This window comes from Panthera pardus, unplaced genomic scaffold (assembly GCF_024362965.1).
Source record: "Panthera pardus isolate Hobbes unplaced genomic scaffold, ASM2436296v1 HiC_scaffold_1, whole genome shotgun sequence".
Taxonomy (NCBI): Eukaryota; Metazoa; Chordata; class Mammalia; order Carnivora; family Felidae; genus Panthera; species Panthera pardus.
This window is the reverse complement of record NW_026526654.1, coordinates 75,457,327-75,478,966: the sequence shown is the minus strand read 5'-3', so window position 1 is coordinate 75,478,966 and position 21,640 is coordinate 75,457,327. Positions and strand designations below refer to the sequence as shown.

The following is a 21,640-nucleotide window of genomic DNA, read 5'->3' as shown; positions in this document are numbered from 1 at the left end:
CCTGGATGCTTGTACTTAGAGTTCTTTTTATGGGGGGGGGGGGGGGCAAAATAAAATAAACCTCTAAACCATTTAAGACACTATTTGGATTTTCTTCCACATATCTTGACTTGTGGTCTTTCTTCAGAGTATCTGGACTTCTACCTGACATGCCTCAGCTGAAAGTAACCTATTCCTTTTGGAATTTCTATAACACATCAGGTGTACCTCTCATCAGTATAATCATCTTTTCTAGCAGACTGCCAATTTCATCAAGAGAGACCCACATCAGATTTATCTTAGTTCAGGTACCATGTTAAGCACAGTGTCTTCATATAGGTAAACCTTAATATGTCAAAGCATTTTATAAACTGCAAAAAAATCATATAATCTTATTATCTGGTGACCGTATTAAAGACACACAGAGGCAGATGATAACATTATAAATTTTGATTAAGATACACCTATTCTCCTGAATTACCCAGTATATCATAGATATGGCATGATTTTTAAGATTTGATCACATTATATATAGATAAGTATATGAAGTTCTTGTTAAAACTAATTCACCACTAACCTGAAATGGTGGTATTCAATTAGACAGCTGTAGAAAACAAACATATTAGTCTGCAAAAGAATTTATTAAAAAATGTTTACGTTTTAGATTAAAATGCTGAAACTATGGATTACCATCCTAACAGCTCCGCCTTTCCCACGATTCTTCACCAGCGTGATCACTCGTACTTTGTCGCTTCCGTATTTCTGGCAATATTTAAAAGCTACCTGTCAAATTATATAAAAGTCAGAATAATATCAACTTGGATTCTAAGACAGTAAACCAGGTTTCTGAGTTTGGCTTAAATACTGCTATTTCCGTTACACTGTTCTTCTGACTAGATTATACACACTGTACATTTTAGTGGCCCAGAGTTGTTGAATGCCTTCAACCCACTAGGTTGAAGTCACAATTCACCTTCCTGCAGAGGCAACAACAGAAGAGGCAGTGGCTGTCTCTTATTTTGACTCCTTTATTTATGCTAATGAGCTGCTTGAGAAAATAAAACCCATGCGTTGATCGACTGGTACACACTTGTGATCCTCCCCCTGACCCTGCTGCTTACTGCTTAATGACTTACTTACATGTCAACAACTGATCTTACTCCCCACAGAACTTGTTCATATCCTGGAATATTTCCCCCAAATCTTTTCACTCAACTGCCATTATTTTTTGATTTACAATCAAAGCCGTGAAACAGTGATCTGTATTTGCTACACACATCTCTTCATCACTCATTTAGTCATCAACCCATTGTAGTATGGTCCATGCCCTTTGCTTTTCCACATCGCCTTTCTATATTACCTATCTTTATCAACAGCCCTCCCCCTCATTTTTTAAGTAAGCTCCATGCCCAATATGGGGCCTGAACTCATGACCCTGAGATCAAGAGTCACATGTTCTACCAACTGAGCCAGCCAGGTGCCCCAACATCTTCTCCTTTTGACCCTCATCTCCATAGAGAGTGTGAAGTTATTCTCATCTGCTGTTTGCCCTCCTGGCAGACCAGCTTTTAGTTTTTTTTTTTAGCAGCTTAGGAGCTATAGGTCTAAGAATGCAGGAATGAGAGAGGATAATACTCTAAGATACTTGTTACCTCCTGTGGGTAAATCCAGATAGAGGTATGCCAAAGGACATATCTGACACCCACCGCCAGATATGAAGGCATCTTCCTATTTGCATGACTGCTTAGAAACTGTAAGGCAAGGTGGAGTATAAAGAAAAAAAATGATGCTTAAGAAAAAAGGAACCATATATTGGTAGGCAAAGAAGGGTCCCAGTGGCCAAGGTGAATTGTTGTTGTACATGTTTTCTCCCAGTGTGATGATCTTCAAAGCTTCCCTGGTCTTATGGAGTGGTAGAACAGCAGGTTTATCTTCCAGCTTTCCATAGGTGAAACCTCTCTGCTTTTTTGACTACCCACACTGTAACAACAGAGAGCGCTGGCACAGCTTTAGCACTCTCTGATGACCGGAAATAAGACTCTACATTTGTTAAATTATTCTACATTTCTATCCACTGGCAATCCTCAAAGCAAGTTTACTTACCTTTGAAGTTTGGTCTTTGCTGCCATCATCAACTACTATCACCTCATACGTGAACGTGGGATCTTGCTTCTGCAAGAAGCAAAGATAAAATACCTCAATTTGGCGTAAATGCCATCAAGAATTCTGATAAGATTGCAAAGAGTTTAAATAACAACTGTTTGGTTTTTTTTTCAGTCTTTGTTCCCTCTGGAGAATACATCCTTACTCTAAACCCAGTGGGGGTACATAAGTCAAAAATAAGCAAAAACAGACAACTGTCACAGCAGAGACTCCCAGAGATGCCCGTCACTCCTGCCTCATGCTGCACTTCTGCTATTTGCCGTTCCCAAGTACTGGCAGGGGCATCCTATGTAATGTGTTGCTATTTGCAATGAATTTGCTTGGCTTTTGTTTGGCTGGGGAGGGAGGCAAGAATAGCTAAGAATCCTTACTAACCATGGGTTTCTTCCTCACTTCTCGTGTCCTCTAACCCAAGATGCAAGCTCTTTCATTTCTTTCTCTAAGTTTACTTGAGTAGCTATTTCTCCCAATTTCCTGTAGGCTAGGAATATAAATCCTGGACATTTATTTAGTTTAACCAAATCCTACCACAATAAAATAGTTTAGCTGTCCTTGAAGCTTATAAATAATAGTTGTTATAGAGTGGTATGTAAGGGCACAAGTCACATAAAATAAAAAGTCCAAGAACCAAAAGGAAGAGAGATGCTGGGTAAGAGCAGAGAGCAAACACTGACTGAGTGTCCGTGAGTCCTGCTCTTGCCCTGGTCGCCCTGCACCAAACTGGTGGGAGCAGCCACGTGCTTGCTGTGCTGAGCACTTTGGAGACAGGCTACAACCTATGACCTTGGGCAAGTTACATTATGGCCTGTTTTCTCATTTAAAAAAACAAACAAAAAACAAACAAACAAAAAAACCCCACGCCTAGTCTATGTGGTTGGTGTAAAGAACACATGTAATAGAAGAGACAGAAGTCACACATTTAACAAGGGCTCCATTCTCTCCCTTTTTCTTTCTTTTTTTTCTTTTAAGTAATCTCTACACCCAACATGGGGTTCAAACTCACAACTCCAAGATCAAGATTTGCACACTTCACTGACTGAGCCAGTCAAGCGCCCCTCTCTCCTTCTTTTCTTTAAATTTAATTTTTCAACATGTCCTCCTCTCTTTCAATGAATCTTCTATGTTCCTTTTACAAAGAAAACATAAAACCAATGTAAATCAAAACAAGGAATTTTCTAAAAAAAAAAAAAAAAAAAAAAAAAAAAGAACCAGCCACAAAACCCATTTGTTTCCTTAAAGTCTCTAAGGAGATTCCAACAGCAGCCGATGCTATTAAACAAGGGCGCGTATTACTTTTCTTCTCTTTATTCAGGGAAAGAAGAGAAAATAAATGAGGGGAACTCCTCTGAATAATAAAGAAAAACAAAAATAATTTCACTCTAATTATAAGCCTTTTTCAAATAAATGTCTTTTTAAAAAGTCACAAAAGTAAAAACAGCACTGTGCTGCCACAGAGTCTGCAGATGTACTCAATTTTTTTATTTTTTCTTTTTGGCTGTTTTATTTTTTATTTTTATTATTTTTTAAAATATATTGTCAAATTGGTTTCCATACAACACCCAGTGCTCATCGCAACAGGTGCCCTCCTCAATGCCCATCACCCACTTTCCCCTCCCCCCCACCCCCATCCACCCTCAGTTTGTTCTCAGTATTTAAGAGTCTCTTATGGTTTGCCTCCCTCCCTCTCTGTTTGTAACTATTTTTTTCCCCTCCCTTCCCCCATGGCCACCTGTTAAGTTTCTCAAGATCCACATTCAACTTTAAATGTACCATCAGGCAAGAAGATAAAAGTGGGTGGGAGGGTATATAAGTAATGTCAGCTTTCCGGTTTGTTCTGGGTTCACCCACCTGCGGCTGGAGGTAGTGAGCCACGTGATGGGCTTGCTCGCTGACAGCCCATGGCAGGCAACAAGCTGAGCATGGGAGGCCCTGTGACCTTGACGGCCCCGGCCATGGCTGGCACTGTCTCTCACCGTGGGTCTAGCCAGGATCTACAAGTTGGTGATCTAGTCTGGTTTTAATTGGAGACATCATATTGAAAGAGAAAACATGATACCTGTCTCTCCTCTAGATAGCCCAGCGCTTCATCCATCATTACAGGCACTTAAAGAAAAAAAAAAAAAAAAATATATATATATATATATATGAAAAATTGTTTTTGAAAATGATTTACCAAGCCTCAGAACACTCAGTTTACATATGGAAAAAGTCTGAATAGTCTAATAGGCTCCTCTGGGACTTTCCTCCAGTGGCCGCTCCCATCTGGAAGGTCTGCTGTTCACATCTAGCTACTCTAGTCTCCAGAATACTTCAGTCCTACCACTTCTGATGCTGACCCTATCTTCTGCAGCTATTACTCGTTTCCCCTCTTCTGAACTACATCTACCAACTATGCACTCACCACAGCCCACATCTGTTAATGTTCTGGCAAAGACAATAAAGGTCATACTTTAAATTTCCTTTTCTTCCCAAATGACCAAAAAAATGAAATCGGGCTTACACCGTTTTTCTTCATTGTATGAAGGCACAACAACAGAGAGTTGCTTGGTAGGTGAGTCCCATATGCTGGGCAAAGTTTCCTTCTGTCCTCTGGCATTTAAGAAGAACTTCTCTTCTTCATATTGATGGAGATGTGGCATTTTTGTAGCAGTTATAAATGCAACAAAGGAAATCTAAAAGCAGGTATGTTAACAAGAGATTATGTTATGTTGACATTTTTTTTCGATTTGTTATATGAGAACACATCTTTTACATGATTTTTTTTGTTTGGTGGAATATTTACTCTCAGTTTTTAGTCCATTAACAATGGTCTAGAGATGACACCAAAATTCAAATCCCTTACTTATGCACTGGTTATTTTCCTTTCTTCAACTGGTAAGGTACTAATAATGCCTTAGGAGGCTCTTTGTCTCTTCTGACCTGTCATCCCCAGGACTCCATTGTCCTAGATCTAACAGGGAACAGTCACTAGAAGTGCAGTCTATGATGCCCTGAACCTCCAATCCCCTGGCAAGCACATAGTTAGGTCTGATTTTTACTTGGAGCCTGTATGTGACAGAAGGTAAGTTCACAGTACAGGCAGAATGTGTGGAATGAGGCCAGACCTCCCATCTAGGACCAAATCAAGCAAGGTTTTGAAGAAACGACCCCTCCACCCCCATGGTAGGTGCCAGTAATGCTTAAGAATATATTCTTGACACTTATCCTAGGTTTGAATTCAGAATACATTATTTTTCGGGGTGCCTGGGTGGCTCAGTCGGTTGAGCATCCAACTTCAGCTCAGGTCATGATCTCGCTGTTTGTGAGTTCAAGCCCCACATCGGACTCTGCTGACAGCTCAGAGCCTGAAGCCTGCTTCGAATTCTGTGTCTCCCTCTCTCTCTCTCTGCCCCTCCTCCACTCGCTTGCTCTCTCTCAAAAATGAACATTAAAAAATTTAAAAAAAAGAATAGGGGCGCCTGGGTGGCTCAGTCGGTTAAGCGTCCGACTTCAACTCAGGTCATGATCTCACGGTCTGTGAGTTCGAGCCCCGCATTGGGCTCTGGGCTGATGGCTCAGAGCCTGGAGCCTGCTTCCGATTCTGTGTCTCCCTCTCTCTCTGCCCCTCCCTTGTTCATGCTCTGTCTCTCTCTGTCTCAAAAATAAATAAAACGTTAAAAAAAAAATTAAAAAAAAAAAAAGAATACATTATTTTTTTAAATAAAGTATCAAACTTGTAAGCTCTGTCACCATGCACTACTAACATTTTATAGCTCCCTTCCATTTTTATTTGGGAGCGAGCCCTGTAAATAACCATTCTTTGTAACACTGTTTCTACTGGTACACATCCTGCTTTTAAAGCAGTCAATCCACAAATATTTGGAATGCTACTCATTTTTAATGTGGTGACCATTTATAATATTCCATTGGGTACATACTGAAATTGAACTTGCTCTGATTAGTAGGAGCATGGAGGCAGTATCCCGACTAGTGGTTAAGAGTTCCTGTTCTGGGGTGTCTGGGTGACTCAGTGGGTTAAGTGTCCAACTTCAGCTCACGTCATGATCTCATGGTTCTTGAGTTTCAGCCTTGTATCAGGCTCTCTGCTGTCATTACAGACCCCACTTTGGATCTTCTGTTCCCCCCTCTCTGCCCTTCCCCCGTTCCCCTATTCACATGCACACGCACTCTCTCCCTCTCCCTGAAAAAAGAAAGTTCCTATTCTGCACCCCAGTGTCCAGAATGTGATTTCTAAATTCAATTTCCTAACAAAAGTAATCAATGCTCTCTGTAAGATGCCACAGAATCACCTCATTATTTTGAAAATTCTGCCTTTTGTCTTACCTTTTATAAGTGAAAGATATGTCAGAGTAACTGAATGGCTGAGAATGAATTTTTTTTTCATTATAGAATTCCAGGTAATACACGAAAAAGGAATGATAACAATTAGAATATTCCACTTTGCAACCCCCAGAGAAATAATGGATTTAGGTTGACAAACTTTATGATTGGTTGGTCAGGCTAACAAAATTGAACTCCTGGATCCTCTCAACACCAGAAAAAATTAGATATAACAAGCCTTCTGGTATGATACAAGAGGAAGTATTCAGCATCAATCACATGCCTTTTTTGATTAAAAACCTCAAACATGCATTTGATTACATATCTAAATATTACTACCAGTTAATAGGAAATCCAGGAGGAGACAGAGTAAGATGTTAACAATCACCAAGGGGGTGCAATCAGTATAATTCAGATTGTTGGAAACTCTACAGGACAAATGACTACTTATTAAGGTAAACAAAGGAAAACAAAAACAAAAGGAAAACAAAAGGAAAAACAAAAACAAAAACACAAGACAAATTGTTACAGATTAAGATACTTGAGACGTATCAATTGAGTGCTAAGTGTATGTTAATGCTCAATGGAACAAAAAGACTATACTAAAACATACATGAGGCATTTGAATAGATGGGATATTTGAAATCACTTAATAATGGTTAAAATTTTTAAACATCCATGATAACACAGGGCACCTGGGTGGCTCAGTCAGTTAAGCATCCGACTCTTGTTTTCAGCTCAGGTCATGATCTCATGGTTCCTGAGTTCAAGCCCCGCATCGAACTCTGCACTGTCAGTGGGGAGTCTGTTTGGGATTCTCTCTCCCAGTCTTTCTCTCTGGCTCTCCCCTGCTTGTACTCTCTTTCTCAAAATAAATAAACTTAAAAAAAAAAAAACCCCATAACTTTATTATGGTTATATTTTAAAAAAGGGAATCTTGTCTTTAGAGATAAATGCTGGGGATTTACAGATAGAGTGTTATGTCTTAGATTTGCTTCAAAATAATTCAGACAAGTGGGGTGAGGAAATGTCTGGAAGGTGGATATATATGAAACTAGTTTTTTTTTTTTCTTTTATAATTTCCTGCTCTGGCATTAAAAAAAAAAATGAAGTTCCACTAGCTGTGTGACATTTTCATATGTGAAATCTCTCAATCTCAATCTGTTTCCTCATCAAATAAAGCTAATGATAATAACATTTATGTCAGCATTGTTTTAAAGATCACAAGGGATGCCCCTGTTAAACGCTGAATACAATACCCAACATATTATAAGTCCTCAATAAATGGTAGTTCTTATAATCACTTCAAGCCAGTGGGATCAAATACTTCCAGTATACCCTCATAATGGACTCATTTAACTCTGTGCAACAGACAGATTTAACAAGACGATTCAATCCAGGATTCTGTCAAAATTTGCCCCACTGAAACCCTGACTTGCTCCAAACCCCGAAAAAACCCAGAATCTCCACTATGGAAGAAAGAGGACCCCTTTCTCACTCAGACACAAATCACCAAAGTAGTCAGGACACATGGCTTTTTCTCTATTGTTTCTAAACCGTGAGTTTGCAAACCTAGCAAGGTGGAAGAATGGCCTTCCTAGCAGTGCTATCTAGAGGGCTAATATGAGTGTCAAGGAAGCTGAAACTTCCTTTTACTCCTGGAAGTGTACTGGAGTAAACTCCATTTACTAACTGGATGGCAGGTTCATTCCAAATTATATGAGGGAAAGGTCACTTGGCAAAATGACTATTAGTTATGGATCAGCAAGTGTTTATACATTTCTGTTTCCACAATAAGAGCAAAGGAAACACAAGTTTGAATTCTATTGTATAGCCTCATTCCGAGGCAGCGAATTTAGGGTGTTCAATAATGGGATGTAACGACTCCCAGACACATGGTAACACCACGCCTGTGTGTCTTCGTCTTACTGTGTCCCTCCTGGGTCTTCTTGATCCACGAATTTATTCCAATCTGTAACAGATGGCTCTGGGCGGTGCGCTGTCACCACTTTCTGTTTAACATCAGGAAAAGGGTGAGTCTAGAGAGCACACACCTCCTGGGGGCTCAAGACCTTCCTGGGTGGAGCCAGAACTGCATAGGCTGCAGGCCCGGGGGTGGGGGTGGGGGAGTCTTGGAGAGGTCGGGACAGATAGGGCGGGTGGACAGAGGTCCAGGGACCAGGGGGCAAATGGAGACTGGTAAGCACGACCCCCAGTGAATAAGCGTACAAGACTCCGGGCATAGAGGGAGGTAAAGCTGCAAAACAAAAATAAATACGGAAGAAAGGGTGTGTAGAATTCTAGGGGAAGGAATCCTCGGGTCAAGATTTGCGGGAAGCCTGGTGGAAAGGGACCCGGCGAAGAGTGGGCAATGCAGAGGAGATGCGTGCCGGCCGAGTCTCTAAGACAGCAGTGAGCCTGGGCCCGCGGCGATCCCCCATCCCTCTCCTCACCAGTATCAAGGCTGCGGCCGCCAGCGCCACGCCGAGCACCGCCAGCTGCAGCACCAGCGAAAGCATCCTCCATGCTCAGGTCGCCGCCTGCCCTACCAATTACCTACACACACGCGGAAGAGCCCCGGTGCAGCCCCGCCTCCTGCCGGCAGAGGGGCCGCGCAGGCCTGGCGCCCGCCGCCCACAGCGCCCTCTCGCGGCAAGGCGAGGAGAAGAACATGTAGTTCTTGGGAGCCGGGGTCAGCTGTGGAGGCGGGCCCTCTGTTCCACAGTAGGGTGGACAAAATCAGCAAGTAAAAATGCAGGATGGCCACTAACTTGAGTTTCAGATAAGCAATGAACAGTTTTTTGTTTTTTGTTTTTGTTTTTGTTTTTTTTTTTTTACAGACTTGTTAAAATATAATTCACACACAATACAACCCACCCATTAAAAAAATTTTTGGTATATTACACGAGTTTTTAAAAACTGATACAACATAGGGGCGCCTGGGTGGCTCAGTCGGTTGAGCGTCCGACTTCAGCTCAGGTCATGATCTCGCGGTTTGTGAGTTCAAGCCCCACATGGGGCTCTGTGCTGACAGCTCAGAGCCTGGAGCCTGCTTCGGATTCTGTGTCTCGCTCTTTCTCTGCCCGTCCCCTGCTCACGCTGTCTCTCTCTGTCTCAAAAATAAAACATTAAAAATAATTTAAAAAAACTTATAAAACATAAAATTTTCCATTTTAACGAATTTAAGTGTACACTAGTGTTACTAATTACATTCGCAATTTTCTGCATCCATCACCGCCATCTATTTCTAAAACATTCTTTGCTCCCCCACAGCCCCTGGTAACAACTAATAGCATGTATTGTTTGGGGTATACACGCTGTACGTTAGCCAATTTGACAGTAAATTATATTTAAGGAAAACATTTTCTCTTTGTTTATCTGACATTCAAATTTAATCGGATGTCTTGTACCCTGTCTGGCAACCCTACCTAGGAGGGAGGGGGAGATTTTGAGCCGCAACACAAGCCACTCCTTTGGAGCCTGCTCCTGGGACCTGCAAAGTATAACCTGGTGCGGATAGTGAGTGCACAGAAAGTTTATGTAATTCTCCAGTAACTAGAGCCGGGAGCCCTTTGCTTGGGAGGGGGCAAGCCCAGGGCCCAGCCTAAAACGGAGGCGGGAAAAGGACACAGACACTCTGGAATAATGCTCCACTCTTAATACTCAATTCTTGGCAGTAGGGTCGATTTTCTCTTAAACTCTTGAACTACCAGACTGTTTCTAGAAAGATACACTCTCGTCTTCTCTGATGGCAGATTCGTCAAAACGCGTCCAAGGGAAAGAAGAAGCCTAGGGGCGTTGCCGGGACAGAGAAGGTCGAAGCAAGGTGGGCCGAGAACCACCCGCGCCGCGCCAAGCCGGCTGCGTCTCAGGCAGCGGGAGGAGAGCGCAGGCGTCCTTGTCGAAAGTTTGGAGGCGGTGTAGGCGAGCGGTCGCGAGGCGCGGCGTTGCTCTGCGCAGGCGCACGCGCGCGGGCGGGAAGATGGCGGCCGGGTTCAAGTGAGTGTCGGCGGCCCGCGGGCGCGTGTTTGTACCCTGGCGGATGGAGGCTTCCTTTAACCCTTCGCTGGGATTTTTTCACCTGGAGGCCACCCTGCCATTTTCCCACTCCTTTTTCTAACGGAAGCAGGCGACGGGCGGAAGGACCTGGAGGTGGTCGTAGTGAAGGGAAAGCGGGGTTTCCCGCAGTGAGAGGGGAGATGGAAGGGACTGTGTACAGAGTTCAGTATCGGCTGCAAGCGCTTGTGTAGTGGACGCGCGGCCCCACCAGACACCGTCATAAATCTTTTAAAAAGTGTTGTATCAGAACCACATGCCACCCTATTCTCCCTCTCCTTGATTGATTTCTAAAAGACTGTGCCTTGCTCGGAAGGTTTTACTTAAGCCTCTTTTGTGCCAGTCTGGTGAAGCCTGTAGATTGTTGTCCTCAGAGTCAAGTTTTTAAATGGATAAGATATAGAAGATTCCAAAGGAAAACAATTATGTTGACACAGTTTTCTATTTGTATAAACTCTGAGTTCTTGATAGAGTGATAAATATACGCTTTTCGAAATGAACTTTCTTAAACAAGATCTAGTGGGGAGTATAGTAACAACTGGAATTTCAAAGTAACGAGTTCGCACACAACCTTCGACAACTCCAAAGTAAAACGAAAACGTTTAATCTCTGTGGTTGTTAAAGTTGCAGGCACTAATATTTTAATGAAGGCATAATTCATTATTTCATTATTGCCTATAGTCATAATTGAAGAACATGCTAAATTTCAGTTACAGGATAGTGCGAATACTTTTTTTTCTTATGCTTCGGAGCGAAACTGACATTATTAATATTTTAACAACTGGATGTATTAAAGATGTCCAAAGGTTTTGGGCTCCAACCTGTGATTGTTTAAGGTAGAGTTAAGGACAGCAGTTGAGTGTGATTGCTACGGGGAGAGTCCTAGCTGGCAAAGTAAACATCAGAATTCATGAAAGAAACTTCGTTACAAACTGGGGAGGTTTATGCTGCATGATCACATTAAGATCTTTGCCAGTTTCGGGATTTATGTTAAAATGCACTAACTTACCTCGATATATGATTCCATGTTTCAGAACTGTGGAACCCCTGGAATATTACAGGAGATTTCTGGTGAGTAAAGCTGGTTTTGTACAGGTTGTATTGTATCTTTTGATAACAGTATCAGGTGCCTCTTTGGAAATTGAGTTACATGAATTTATCAGGCTTAATGTGTTTTCCCTGGTGTGTGTAAAATACAAATGTAGATGTAATCTCCTTTCATGTAAATGTGTTTATTTAGAAAGAGAACTGCCGTCCAGATGGAAGAGAACTTGGTGAATTCAGAACCACAACTGTGAACATAGGTGAGGTATTTTCAGTTCTCAGATAGAATGAAGTTGCTTCAGTATTTTTCTTGTTTTTTTTTTTTATGCTAGTATTTTTATTTGTAAAGTTTTTTTTTTAACTATCGTCTCAATTGATCTTTTTAAAATTTGAAGTTTTCCTTCCTTCAAAATCTCCAAGACATGGTTTTCTTTCTTTGTTAAAATGTTTATTTTTGAGAGAGAGAGAGAGAGACAGAGTGTGAGCAGGGGAGGGGTAGAGAGAGAGGGAGACTCAGAATCTCAAGCAGGCTCCAGGCTGTCAGCACAGAGCGCAGTGTGGGGCTTGAACTCACCAACCACGAGATCATGACCTGAGCTGAAGTCCAGTGCTCAACCAACTGAGCCACTCAGGTGCCCCGTTTTCTTTTCCTTTTTTTCTCTTCTTTTTAATGTCGGAGAGAGAGAGTCGGGAGGGGCAGAGAGAGAGGGAGAGAGAGAGCCCCAAGCAGGCTCTGCCTTGTCAGGCGCTGTCAGCACAGAGCCAGATGTGGGGCTCAACATCTCATGAGGAGATTGACCAGAGCCGAGACCAGGAATCTGATGCTCAACCTACTGAGCAACCCAGATGCCCCACAAGACATGGTTTTCTCGTATGTCTTATACTTACTAAACTTTCTGTTGCAAACACGGAATTTTCCAGTTTAACCTGTATGACATTCCTAAGTTTTAGTCAGAGCCATTTAAACGGTATTTCAGCCGAATTCTATATCTAAGGGAATCCAATTATTTTGTGTTAAGAGATTTTTATCTGTACAACAGTTCTGTGACTGAACGAAATGATTAACTCAAATTCAAGGACAGGTGAATAATTCCTAAAACAGTAATTTTAAATAGTTACATTACTTAAAAAGGGCTTGAGGTATGAATACATTTTAGTAAGAAACTGAGATACATAGCAAGAAAAATTATATGTAGAAAAGGAAAACTTTGTATGAACTCTTTCATTTTGCTTATCTTTCCAGGTTCAATTAGTACTGCAGATGGTTCTGCTTTAGTGAAGCTGGGAAATACGACAGTAATTTGTGGAATTAAGGCGGTAGGTTTAATATATCTTACTGAGATTTGAATTACCGAATTAGCTTCATATACTTGTTAGATTGTAATTTACACTGATGATTCTGTTGATTAGGCAGTCAGCTGTCAGTTTTTTAGTATTTTTCATTTTCCAAGAGCTTTCACCTTTGATAATACTCAAAGTCTAATGACTTTTATGAACATTTGTCAGATGGACTGAAATGAAACTATTTTTTAAAATTTATTTTGAGAGAGAGAGAGGGAGAGAGAGAATGAGTGGGGGAGGGGCAGAGAGAGAGAGGGACAGACAGAATCCCAAGCAGGCTCTCCGCTGTGAGCACAGAGCCTGATGTGGGGCTTGAACCCATGAACCATGAGATCACGACCTGAGCTGAGATCAAGAGCCAGATGCTTAATCCACTGAGCCATGCAGGCACCTCTGAAATGAAACAGTTTTTTAAATCCTCACTGCTTTTAAGTTTTTAAGAATTTGGTTGAGAAAGGGATTTTTGGTGACCTCCTGTTAGCCATTTAATCTGTGCAAATTGAAATTGCTCAAAAGAAAAGTTTGAGGGAGTAAGAGCTACTATTTACTGAGTACCTGTTGTGTTCCAGACACCTTAAATTAGGTGCTTTATTACAAAATTACCAGTTTAATCATGAGAACAATCATTTGAGAACAATCATAAACAATCATAAATGATAAACAATCATTTATATGTGACTTGTCCAGGAACATATCATAACTGGAGCTTAGATATAACTTCGACTCCAAAGCATGTACTTTTTCCAGTATACTGCACTGTTGAGTTTTTGGTTACTAAATGATTGGAAGTGGGTGGTGCAGAAACTCAATATATTTATAAAGAGCCCAGGTAATTTTTTTTTTTTATTATTTTTTTTTTGAGCCCAGGTAATTTTGGTAGCACTAGAGTGTAGGCAGCTTTGTCATCCTGCCTTTTTATCTTGCAGACCTAATGTGAGGATTGGCTCCAGTGTCCATGTAGCCTGATGACTCCCAAAGCATAGTAGATGCTCTTGTAGTTAACTAGCTAAGGTGGTCTTTGCTGAAGGGTTCTCCAAGTGATTGCTAAAACTGTCTTCACAATTTGAGTAGCGTCTTTCATAGGAAGTGTGTTTGCTTCTATAGGAATTTGCAGCACCACCAACAGATGCCCCTGATAAAGGATATGTTGGTAAGTTAAATGGTTTTGTAATTTTAATACAATTACTCTAACACATTTAATTCTGATCTTAATGCTAGTGTTAAGTCCTAGTAGTTGAGCTGAAGAAAATTTATGATTCAAAAATACATAGAAATGAAGCAGACATTGCTGAAAAGTTTTCTGTATTGTTTAGAAGATAGCCTAACAGCAAGATAGAGAATTCTGTAAAATTTTCAACTATGATCAGTTGTTTATATATTCAGATGTCAACCAAGAAAATAAAAATCTTAGGAGAGTTGCAATTACAAACGTTTATGTTTCCATAAAGATTCATTTATACCACTATGCAATTTTCTTCTTGCCTTCGACCATCTGTTTTTTATGGTAGGAACCGACATTTTAAAAATGCAGGCAGCTGGGTAATGAGTAGAGTGCTATGTACTGTTACAGATTGAAGTATTTTGTTAAAAATATTTTTCTGAAGGATTTAGGATGATTGAGGCCTTAATAAATGCTTTGTATTTTTTTGGTATTATTTGTGTGAGAAAAAAAGTTGGAAAATGTACATTTTATTTTATCTAAGCCTAAGAATCTTAGACCAAAAACGAAATGATGTGTTACAGTGTTTTCCACTTGGCCAATCCTAGCTTTGACCACCGTCACCTTTGCAGTGGATTAATAATGTCTTTAAGACTTCCATAAACCAGAGGTGAAGTTTAGTTCATAGCTGCAGTGTTTCTTTCAGTTCCTAATGTGGATCTACCACCTCTGTGTTCGTCGAGATTTCGGTCTGGACCTCCTGGAGAAGAGGCCCAAGTGGCTAGCCAGTTCATTGCAGATGTCATTGAAAAGTAAGATCATTATGATAACATTTGACTGTCATTCATTTTCAGATAATTGTTGACCTTTAATTTATTGTACTTTATTATTAAATCAAGTTCACAGATAATTCAGAAAGAGGACTTATGCATTTCTCCAGGAAAGGTAAGATGAATAAAGCAGCTATGAGGTTTTATTAATTCTGAATTGGTTTTTGTGGGAAGAGAACAGGGGAATTAAAATAGTAGACCACAGTGGCCTCAGATACGAATGTCTTAAGCTGGAATTCAGCTTAAAAAAAAAAATCAGGCTTACTCTGTAACATCTAAATAAACTATGTGGTTTATAAAAAAAAAAAAAAATCAACTTAATTTATTACCTGATTGCGAGCTACTTTTTGAGCTGAGGTAACTTTTAACACATAATGAGTCCACTGTTTATTCCATATAGAGTATTAATATCTGATCAGCCAACGTGTTTAGGGTAAATCTACACTATAAATTTTAAGTCTGTTTAAAAGTTAGAACTAAGTTGAATAGGATGTAGAGGCTTTTTGTATTTGTGGGAAAGTACATTTTGGGTTTCATTTGGAACTTTCAAAAGCATTTCCTTCATCTGCTAATTTGTTTCTGTCGACCTTGATGGAAATGTAGATGTTGTTACCTGACAGCTTGATAGTTAAATGCCAGCTTTTACCAGACCTGTCTACTATGTTTGGTTACTGGTTGTGTACTTCGTAAAGTTTTTAAGTTTTTGAGCCTTGAAGGTTATCATGCTGGTCTACCCAAGGGTTTTGTGTGGTTTTAAGTTGAAATAGCATGTTCTAACCATCGGAAGGCTGTAATTTACACTCTGTAAACTCTGTTTTAGCTTTCTTGGGTTCTGTACTGTGATATCATTTGCCTGGACTATGATGGGAACATCTTGGATGCCTGTACATTTGCTTTGTTAGCAGCTTTAAAAAATGGTAAGCAACTTTAATAAAAGGGAATATTCCTTTTTATATATCAGGATATTTTCTGTTAAACGTTATCAATAAACTTTTTAAAGGTTTTTTGTTAAAATTTAGTGATGTTTCTAAATTAAAAACCATGTTTATATCCACTAAATTTACCTTAATTATCCTAAGATAATTTTTTTAAAAAGAATATTTCTAGACAATTTAATGAGGGAAAAGTGAATTAACAAAGCATAGAAAGCTGTGTTTATTAAACTATAGTGATTTACTTCACATATTTGCCTTTTCTAGTACAGCTACCAGAAGTTACTATAAATGAAGAAACTGCCTTAGCAGAAGTTAATTTAAAGAAGAAAAGTTATTTGAATATTAGAACTCATCCAGTTGCAACTTCTTTTGCTGTATTTGATGAGTAAGTTAATCAAATGTCTAAAAATATTGTGTATTCAAGGTAATTATGGACTGTTACTCAGCTTTCTAACTTTTCAGGAAGTGCCTAAGCTGACCATACATCCTAGTTTGCCTTGGACACCTAGATTTATAGCTGTTGTCCCTGCAGAATTATCAGCTAACACTTACACTTTCAGCTCTCCCTACCTGTTCCTTGATTTCCTTATTCCTGTGTAATTAACCTTCAATTATTTCAGATTTACCTTAGGCTACCTTCTGTATTTACTACGGGTATTAAAGATTCTAACAAGTAGTAGAATATTAGGTTGCTATTAACTTTTCTGGTTTCCTAACAGTTCTTTCTAGTGTTTGTATCTGACATTAATACCTAAGCTAAAAGGCAAGTAGTGATTTTATTCTTTGCAAATGAAATTTGTTCTGTGGATTGATAATTTATACTTTTTTTTTTAAATAGCACTCTGCTCATAGTTGACCCTACTGGAGAGGAGGAACATCTGGCAACAGGAACCTTAACAGTAGTAATGGATGAGGAAGGCAAACTATGTTGTCTTCACAAACCAGGTATGTTCCTTCCATTCATTCCTTTAATTTTTTTTTTTTTTTAATGTTTATTTTTGAGAGACAGAGTCCAAGTGGAGGAGGGGTAGAGAGAGAGGGAAACACAGAATCCGAAGCAGGCTCCAGGCTCTGAGCTGTCAGCACAGAGCCCCAATGTGGGGCGGGGCTCAAACTCATGAACCATGAGATCATGACCTGAAGTTGGTTAAGGATGCTTAACCAACTGAGTCACCTAGGTGCTCCCACCCCCCCCATTCAGTCCTTTAACATGTAAAGTAAAGTAAAAACTCAATGTGAGCTTCTTTGTATTAGAGAGGGCCAAATGGAATGTTTTGTTGTTTGCTAATACAAGTTATTGTGGTTTCCTGGTTATCTCAAATTCCTTACATTTCTATATGTATGTCTACCATGGTTCTTAAGGTATGCATCAGAATCATTTGCAGGTCTTGTTAAAACAAAACCTCAAATCTTGAGAGTCTCACTGGCTTGCATTATTGAATTTTTTGTTTTATAACTTGATATTGATTTTTTATAAGTAAAACATCTTAAAAGTGTTGTGCCAACACTTTTTCAGGTGGAAGTGGGCTGACTGGAGCTAAACTTCAGGACTGTATGAGCCGAGCAGTTACCAGACACAAAGAAGTAAAAAAGCTAATGGATGAAGTAATTAAGAGTATGAAACCCAAATAAACCACCACCACATTTTCAAAACGGATTTGTAAAAACTGTATTTGTTACACTGTGCACAAACCTTTTATACTAAATAAATATCAAACTACATTCTTCTGAAAGATGTTTCTAGTATTTCTTAGGTCACTTCCACATGTATTATGTACAGTGAAACCATTTTTAAAAAGCAGTAACTTAGGCAAACCAACCCTAATGGTTCATTAAACCATCTCCCTGTTTTTACTTAAAAATGCTAGGGTTGTGCTTCTGTATAAAGTTTGTACATCTAGCAATGTAAAATACTGACATTTAAAAAAAACAAAACCAAAAAATGAAGTAGAAACTCAGAATCCTTTTGATTCAATGCTCTTAATGGTTTTAAAAAAGAAAAAAAAGCAAGACTCAGAATTTTGGAGTGGTTGGCGTGCCTCTCTTCATTTTACTTTTTGACTGGCTGCCTGTATGCCGATGACGATGTAGCTGAGCTGTTTGTGCTGCTGCCGCTGCCATAGCCATTTGATGCTGCAAGAATCGCAACTGCTGCAGAAGGGAGGGAGAAAAAAGTCAAGTTCGTTAAGTGTAGGCAGGTATGGAAAGGTGCTTTTCCTGAGAGATGAAAACAACAAAACTGAAAGGGAGAAAGCACCAAGATAACGAAAAGGGACTATACCACACTGAGACAATGCACAGTCAAACAGCACCAGTGGCACAGAAGCCTGCTGAGGGCTTTAAAAATGGTTCTTGGTAAACTTTAAAAATATTTCTGTTACTTTGCCCCGCCAGTCTATATTGTAGTAACTCAGCAACTTCAGTTACACTGTTTTGTTGTAGGATAGTTTATAGCAATATAAAACCACCCTGCATATCAGAGAATCAACTATAATATGCTGACTTCCTACAATCCTGGAATAACATTTTCCTAAAACAGGTATGACATTTACTAACAGGAACACTGGTATACTTGCCTTTTTCTGCAGTACAGTATCAAAAAGTTAACCTTTGGCACTTAACAGCTGTCTGTTTCAAAATCTACTGGAAACTACAAAATGTAGGTTATTGTGCCACCAGCACTTCATGAGAGATTTTAAATTAGGAAGAGTATGGCTTAAATGTACAAATTATGTTCCGTGCTCCAAGCTGACTAGCTAAAATGTCAGACTTTGAAGTAAAATTTGCTAAATTATTTATCTACTACCTTATAGTCTTAAAAGACAGTGAAATAAAACTAAAGGTATGTTAAGGTACTTTTGGAGCAGAGTATCTTTAAAAATGTAATCAGAGTGAAGTTGCTGGATTACTTGTATCTGTTGCTGCTGCTGTTGAAAGGCAGAGGAGAGCTGGAATCTCTGCTGAGGAAGGCTTTGCTCAGGTCTGTTCTCGGCAGAGCCAAGCTGAGACAACACTACAGAGAGGAGAAGGGGAAAGCAGGCCAGTCAAAAAGTTTGAAGGCTACCAGGGTTAGAAAAGGACAACACAGAAAATGAAATAATAGAAAAGTTATCAGTATGATTAATCTTAAGTATCAAATCACAGACATTTCAGAATAAATTTAGTATATAGTCTCCTGTTAGTTGAGGGTACCAATGATTATAAAATCTCCTGGATATAAAAGGGAAGGGAGTGCCCACGTGACAAAGCACTGTATCCCTCCTCTTAAATTTCAATGAAATTTGATATTAGTGCTACTTTGTTGAGAAGGCTTTCTTGCAAAATGTAAAATACAGTATGTACTTTAAAATATAGTCAGTGAAGTAGGAAAAGGGGTGGGAGAAGTCCAATCTACTAGTCTGATGAAACTGGTGGACCAGTGCTTTAAACAAAAGATGCTGCAATGAGTTTAGACTACACTACTAACAATGGTGATTAACTGAGACTGCATTCATTATTCCATTTCTTTCCAAGCTGAGTGGGGCCAGAGTAATCAGTTCAACCCTCTCAATGTACAGATGAAATTCCAGGCCAAAATGTAATCAAAAGTAATCATTGGCAGGGCTAATGCTACAAACATTCGATGATTTTTCAGCCTAGATTCTTTCCAATAAAGTATACGACAGCCATTTTAGGAAATTTATAACTTGGGTGCTAAAAGGTTTATGGTCACAAATTTCCATCTGGAAATTCACCAGCTGTAAATAGGACATTATGTAAGACCTTGCTTACTCTAAATTCAGACACTGGGAGTTGTATATAGATAGGACAGTGAGCCCAGTGACAATTCGAAATGTTGATGGTATGTTCATTTACTCAATACTCAAACTCTATCATAGGTTACTTACACATGTGGCTTCGTGATTTTAATTAAATGCAAAGTTATAATTACTGTCTTTAAGTGACAAGATATTTTCATTAGAGGTAAATCTTTGGTTCACCATTTATTGCCAGAAGTGGTGAACAGTTATTTAGGATAATCTCAACTTTTTTTTTTAACTGATGGTAAAAGTGGCTTATAAAGTTATTTCTGACCATTAAGTCTTAATTCACGCAACTGCAAGCTACCAAAATGATTCAAAAGATTATGCAATCGAGAAAAATGCAGTCTCAATAATAACTCAGAAGAACTGAAGACTTAATAGCTTTGGTAGCTTCCTAGTAAGTTGGGTAACTGTATAAAATTTTGCTAACAAACTGTAATGTGAGTAAAACACAACTGCTGTTAATGTATGTTGGTAAAAATCAACTGTCAAATTAAAAAAAACTCAGACGGCTATCAATTGACTTAATAGTTCATGCATTAAATAGGATATATTTTTTCCCCAGTCACTGTTTGTAACAGAAGGAAAATTAAAATACTGAGTGAGATCCCCAAGTGATCAGTTATTTTTAGTAAATTCAACATACGAAGGTATGAAGATACCAACCAGCTGCCTGTGACTGCATGAAACTTCCTACTCCAGCAAGGTTAATAACAGCAGCGTGCTGAGCAGATAAGGCCTGTTCTTGACTGGTAGAACCTTGTTCAGAACCCTGAATTAAAAAATGATACATGACTTGTACAGAAAGAAAAACAATTTGAATCAGTGAAAATTTTTTTTTCTTGTACGAGGAAAAATACCAACATTAAGACTACATCTTGTAAAAAGAGTAACATAAAAAAATATTTCAGACATATTTAGAATTAGCAAGAATAAAAATGTGCTATTTCTTTTTAATTTTCAAATAAGCTCTATGCCCAATATGGGGCATGACATCATGACCCAAAGATCAAGAGTCACATGCTGTCTTACTACTGGCACTCCAGTATGTCGTCATATTTTGAAAGCAAAAAAAAAAAAAAAACAAAAAAAAAAACCAACCTAATTTCCCAGAATTGATTCTTTATTGGTTTGTTTGATGCTGTATTAATAATTCCTAAGCTTTCTATAAAGCTTCATCAAAACTATTTTTTAAAGCTTAAAACTCTTTGCAATGTAGTTCTAGAATTTCTTTCTTTCCTTTTAAGTACCAGAATTTCTAATGATCACAATGAAAAAAGGAAATAAAGAGACAAAAAAAGAAAACTGTCTTTATTTGCAAATGGCATGACTATCTAAAAGGAAAATCATAAAGAATTTACAAAAAAGCTCCTAAAACTAATAAATGAGTTAGTTCAGTAAGATTTCAGAATATAAGATCAACATACAAAAATAAATTTTATATACTATTAGTGAACATGTGGAAACCTGAAATTTAAAGAAGTACCTACCATTTACAACTCAAAAAAACAAAAAAACCCACTTTGGTATAAATCTACAAAACATATATAGGACTTATATGCTGAAAGGTAGCTGATTTTGGCTTAGGTAGAGACAGTTCCGTGTTCATGGACTAGAAAATTCACACAGTAAAGATGGTAAAGTCACTCTCAAACTGACGTATGGGTTTAAATTCAATTTCTTTAAAAATCCCATTTTTCCTCCCCTGCCCCCCCCGCCCCTTATCTATAGACAGGATAATTCTAAAATTTGTACGTAGGGGCGTCTGGGTGGCTCAGTCGGTTAAGCGTCTGGCTTCGGCTCAGGTCATGATCTCACGGTCCATGAGTTCGAGCCCCGCACTCAGAGCCTGGAGCCTGTTTCAGATTCTGTGTCTCCCTCTCTCTCTGACCGTCCCCCGTTCATTCTCTGTCTCTCTCTGTCTCAAAAATAAATAAACGTTAAAAAAAATTTTTTTTTTTTTTTAAATAAAATTTGTACGTAAAGGCAAAAGATCTGGAATAGCTAAGC

The 21,640-nt window shown here is 39.0% G+C and overlaps 3 protein-coding genes across 23 annotated transcripts in view; 1 reads left to right on the top strand and 2 right to left on the bottom strand.

Moving 5' to 3' along the window:
- Window positions 1-9,048, bottom strand: part of ALG5 (ALG5 dolichyl-phosphate beta-glucosyltransferase) — a 42,836-nt gene extending 33,788 nt beyond the window's left edge. Inside the window, exons 1-5 of one of the 2 annotated variants that reach the window (XM_019447738.2) lie at window positions 8,916-9,048; window positions 4,643-4,814; window positions 4,199-4,245; window positions 2,083-2,151; window positions 670-762 (exon numbers count right to left, since the gene is read on the bottom strand). In XM_019447738.2, the coding sequence (XP_019303283.1) occupies window positions 670-762; window positions 2,083-2,151; window positions 4,199-4,245; window positions 4,643-4,814; window positions 8,916-8,981 (447 nt within the window). In that variant the 5' untranslated portion in view covers window positions 8,982-9,048. Of the gene's footprint in view, window positions 1-669; window positions 763-2,082; window positions 2,152-4,198; window positions 4,246-4,642; window positions 4,815-8,915 lie in introns of those variants that run through there. The other variant, XM_019447741.2, reaches the window with a different exon arrangement.
- Window positions 9,049-10,368: 1,320 nt separating this feature from the next.
- On the top strand, window positions 10,369-17,560 carry EXOSC8 (exosome component 8). Its single transcript, XM_019447736.2, has 11 exons — window positions 10,369-10,461; window positions 11,553-11,589; window positions 11,759-11,822; window positions 12,806-12,879; window positions 14,008-14,053; window positions 14,769-14,874; window positions 14,962-15,007; window positions 15,713-15,809; window positions 16,092-16,212; window positions 16,666-16,772; window positions 17,344-17,560. The coding sequence occupies exons 1-11, from the start codon at window positions 10,445-10,447 to the stop codon at window positions 17,457-17,459; spliced, it is 831 nt and encodes a 276-aa protein (XP_019303281.1). The 5' UTR covers window positions 10,369-10,444; the 3' UTR covers window positions 17,460-17,560.
- SUPT20H (SPT20 homolog, SAGA complex component) overlaps window positions 17,472-21,640 on the bottom strand; it is a 43,706-nt gene continuing 39,537 nt past the window's right edge. For 16 of the 20 annotated variants that reach the window (XM_019447714.2, XM_053900123.1, XM_053900108.1 and 13 more), the window contains 3 exons: window positions 20,297-20,402; window positions 18,737-18,840; window positions 17,472-17,978 (listed from right to left, as the gene is read on the bottom strand). In XM_019447714.2, coding sequence (XP_019303259.2) covers window positions 17,841-17,978; window positions 18,737-18,840; window positions 20,297-20,402 — 348 coding nt within the window. In that variant the 3' untranslated portion in view covers window positions 17,472-17,840. The remainder of the gene's footprint in view (window positions 17,979-18,736; window positions 18,841-20,296; window positions 20,403-21,640) is intronic. The other 4 variants (XM_053900116.1, XM_053900137.1, XM_053900119.1 and 1 more) reach the window with 1 other exon arrangement.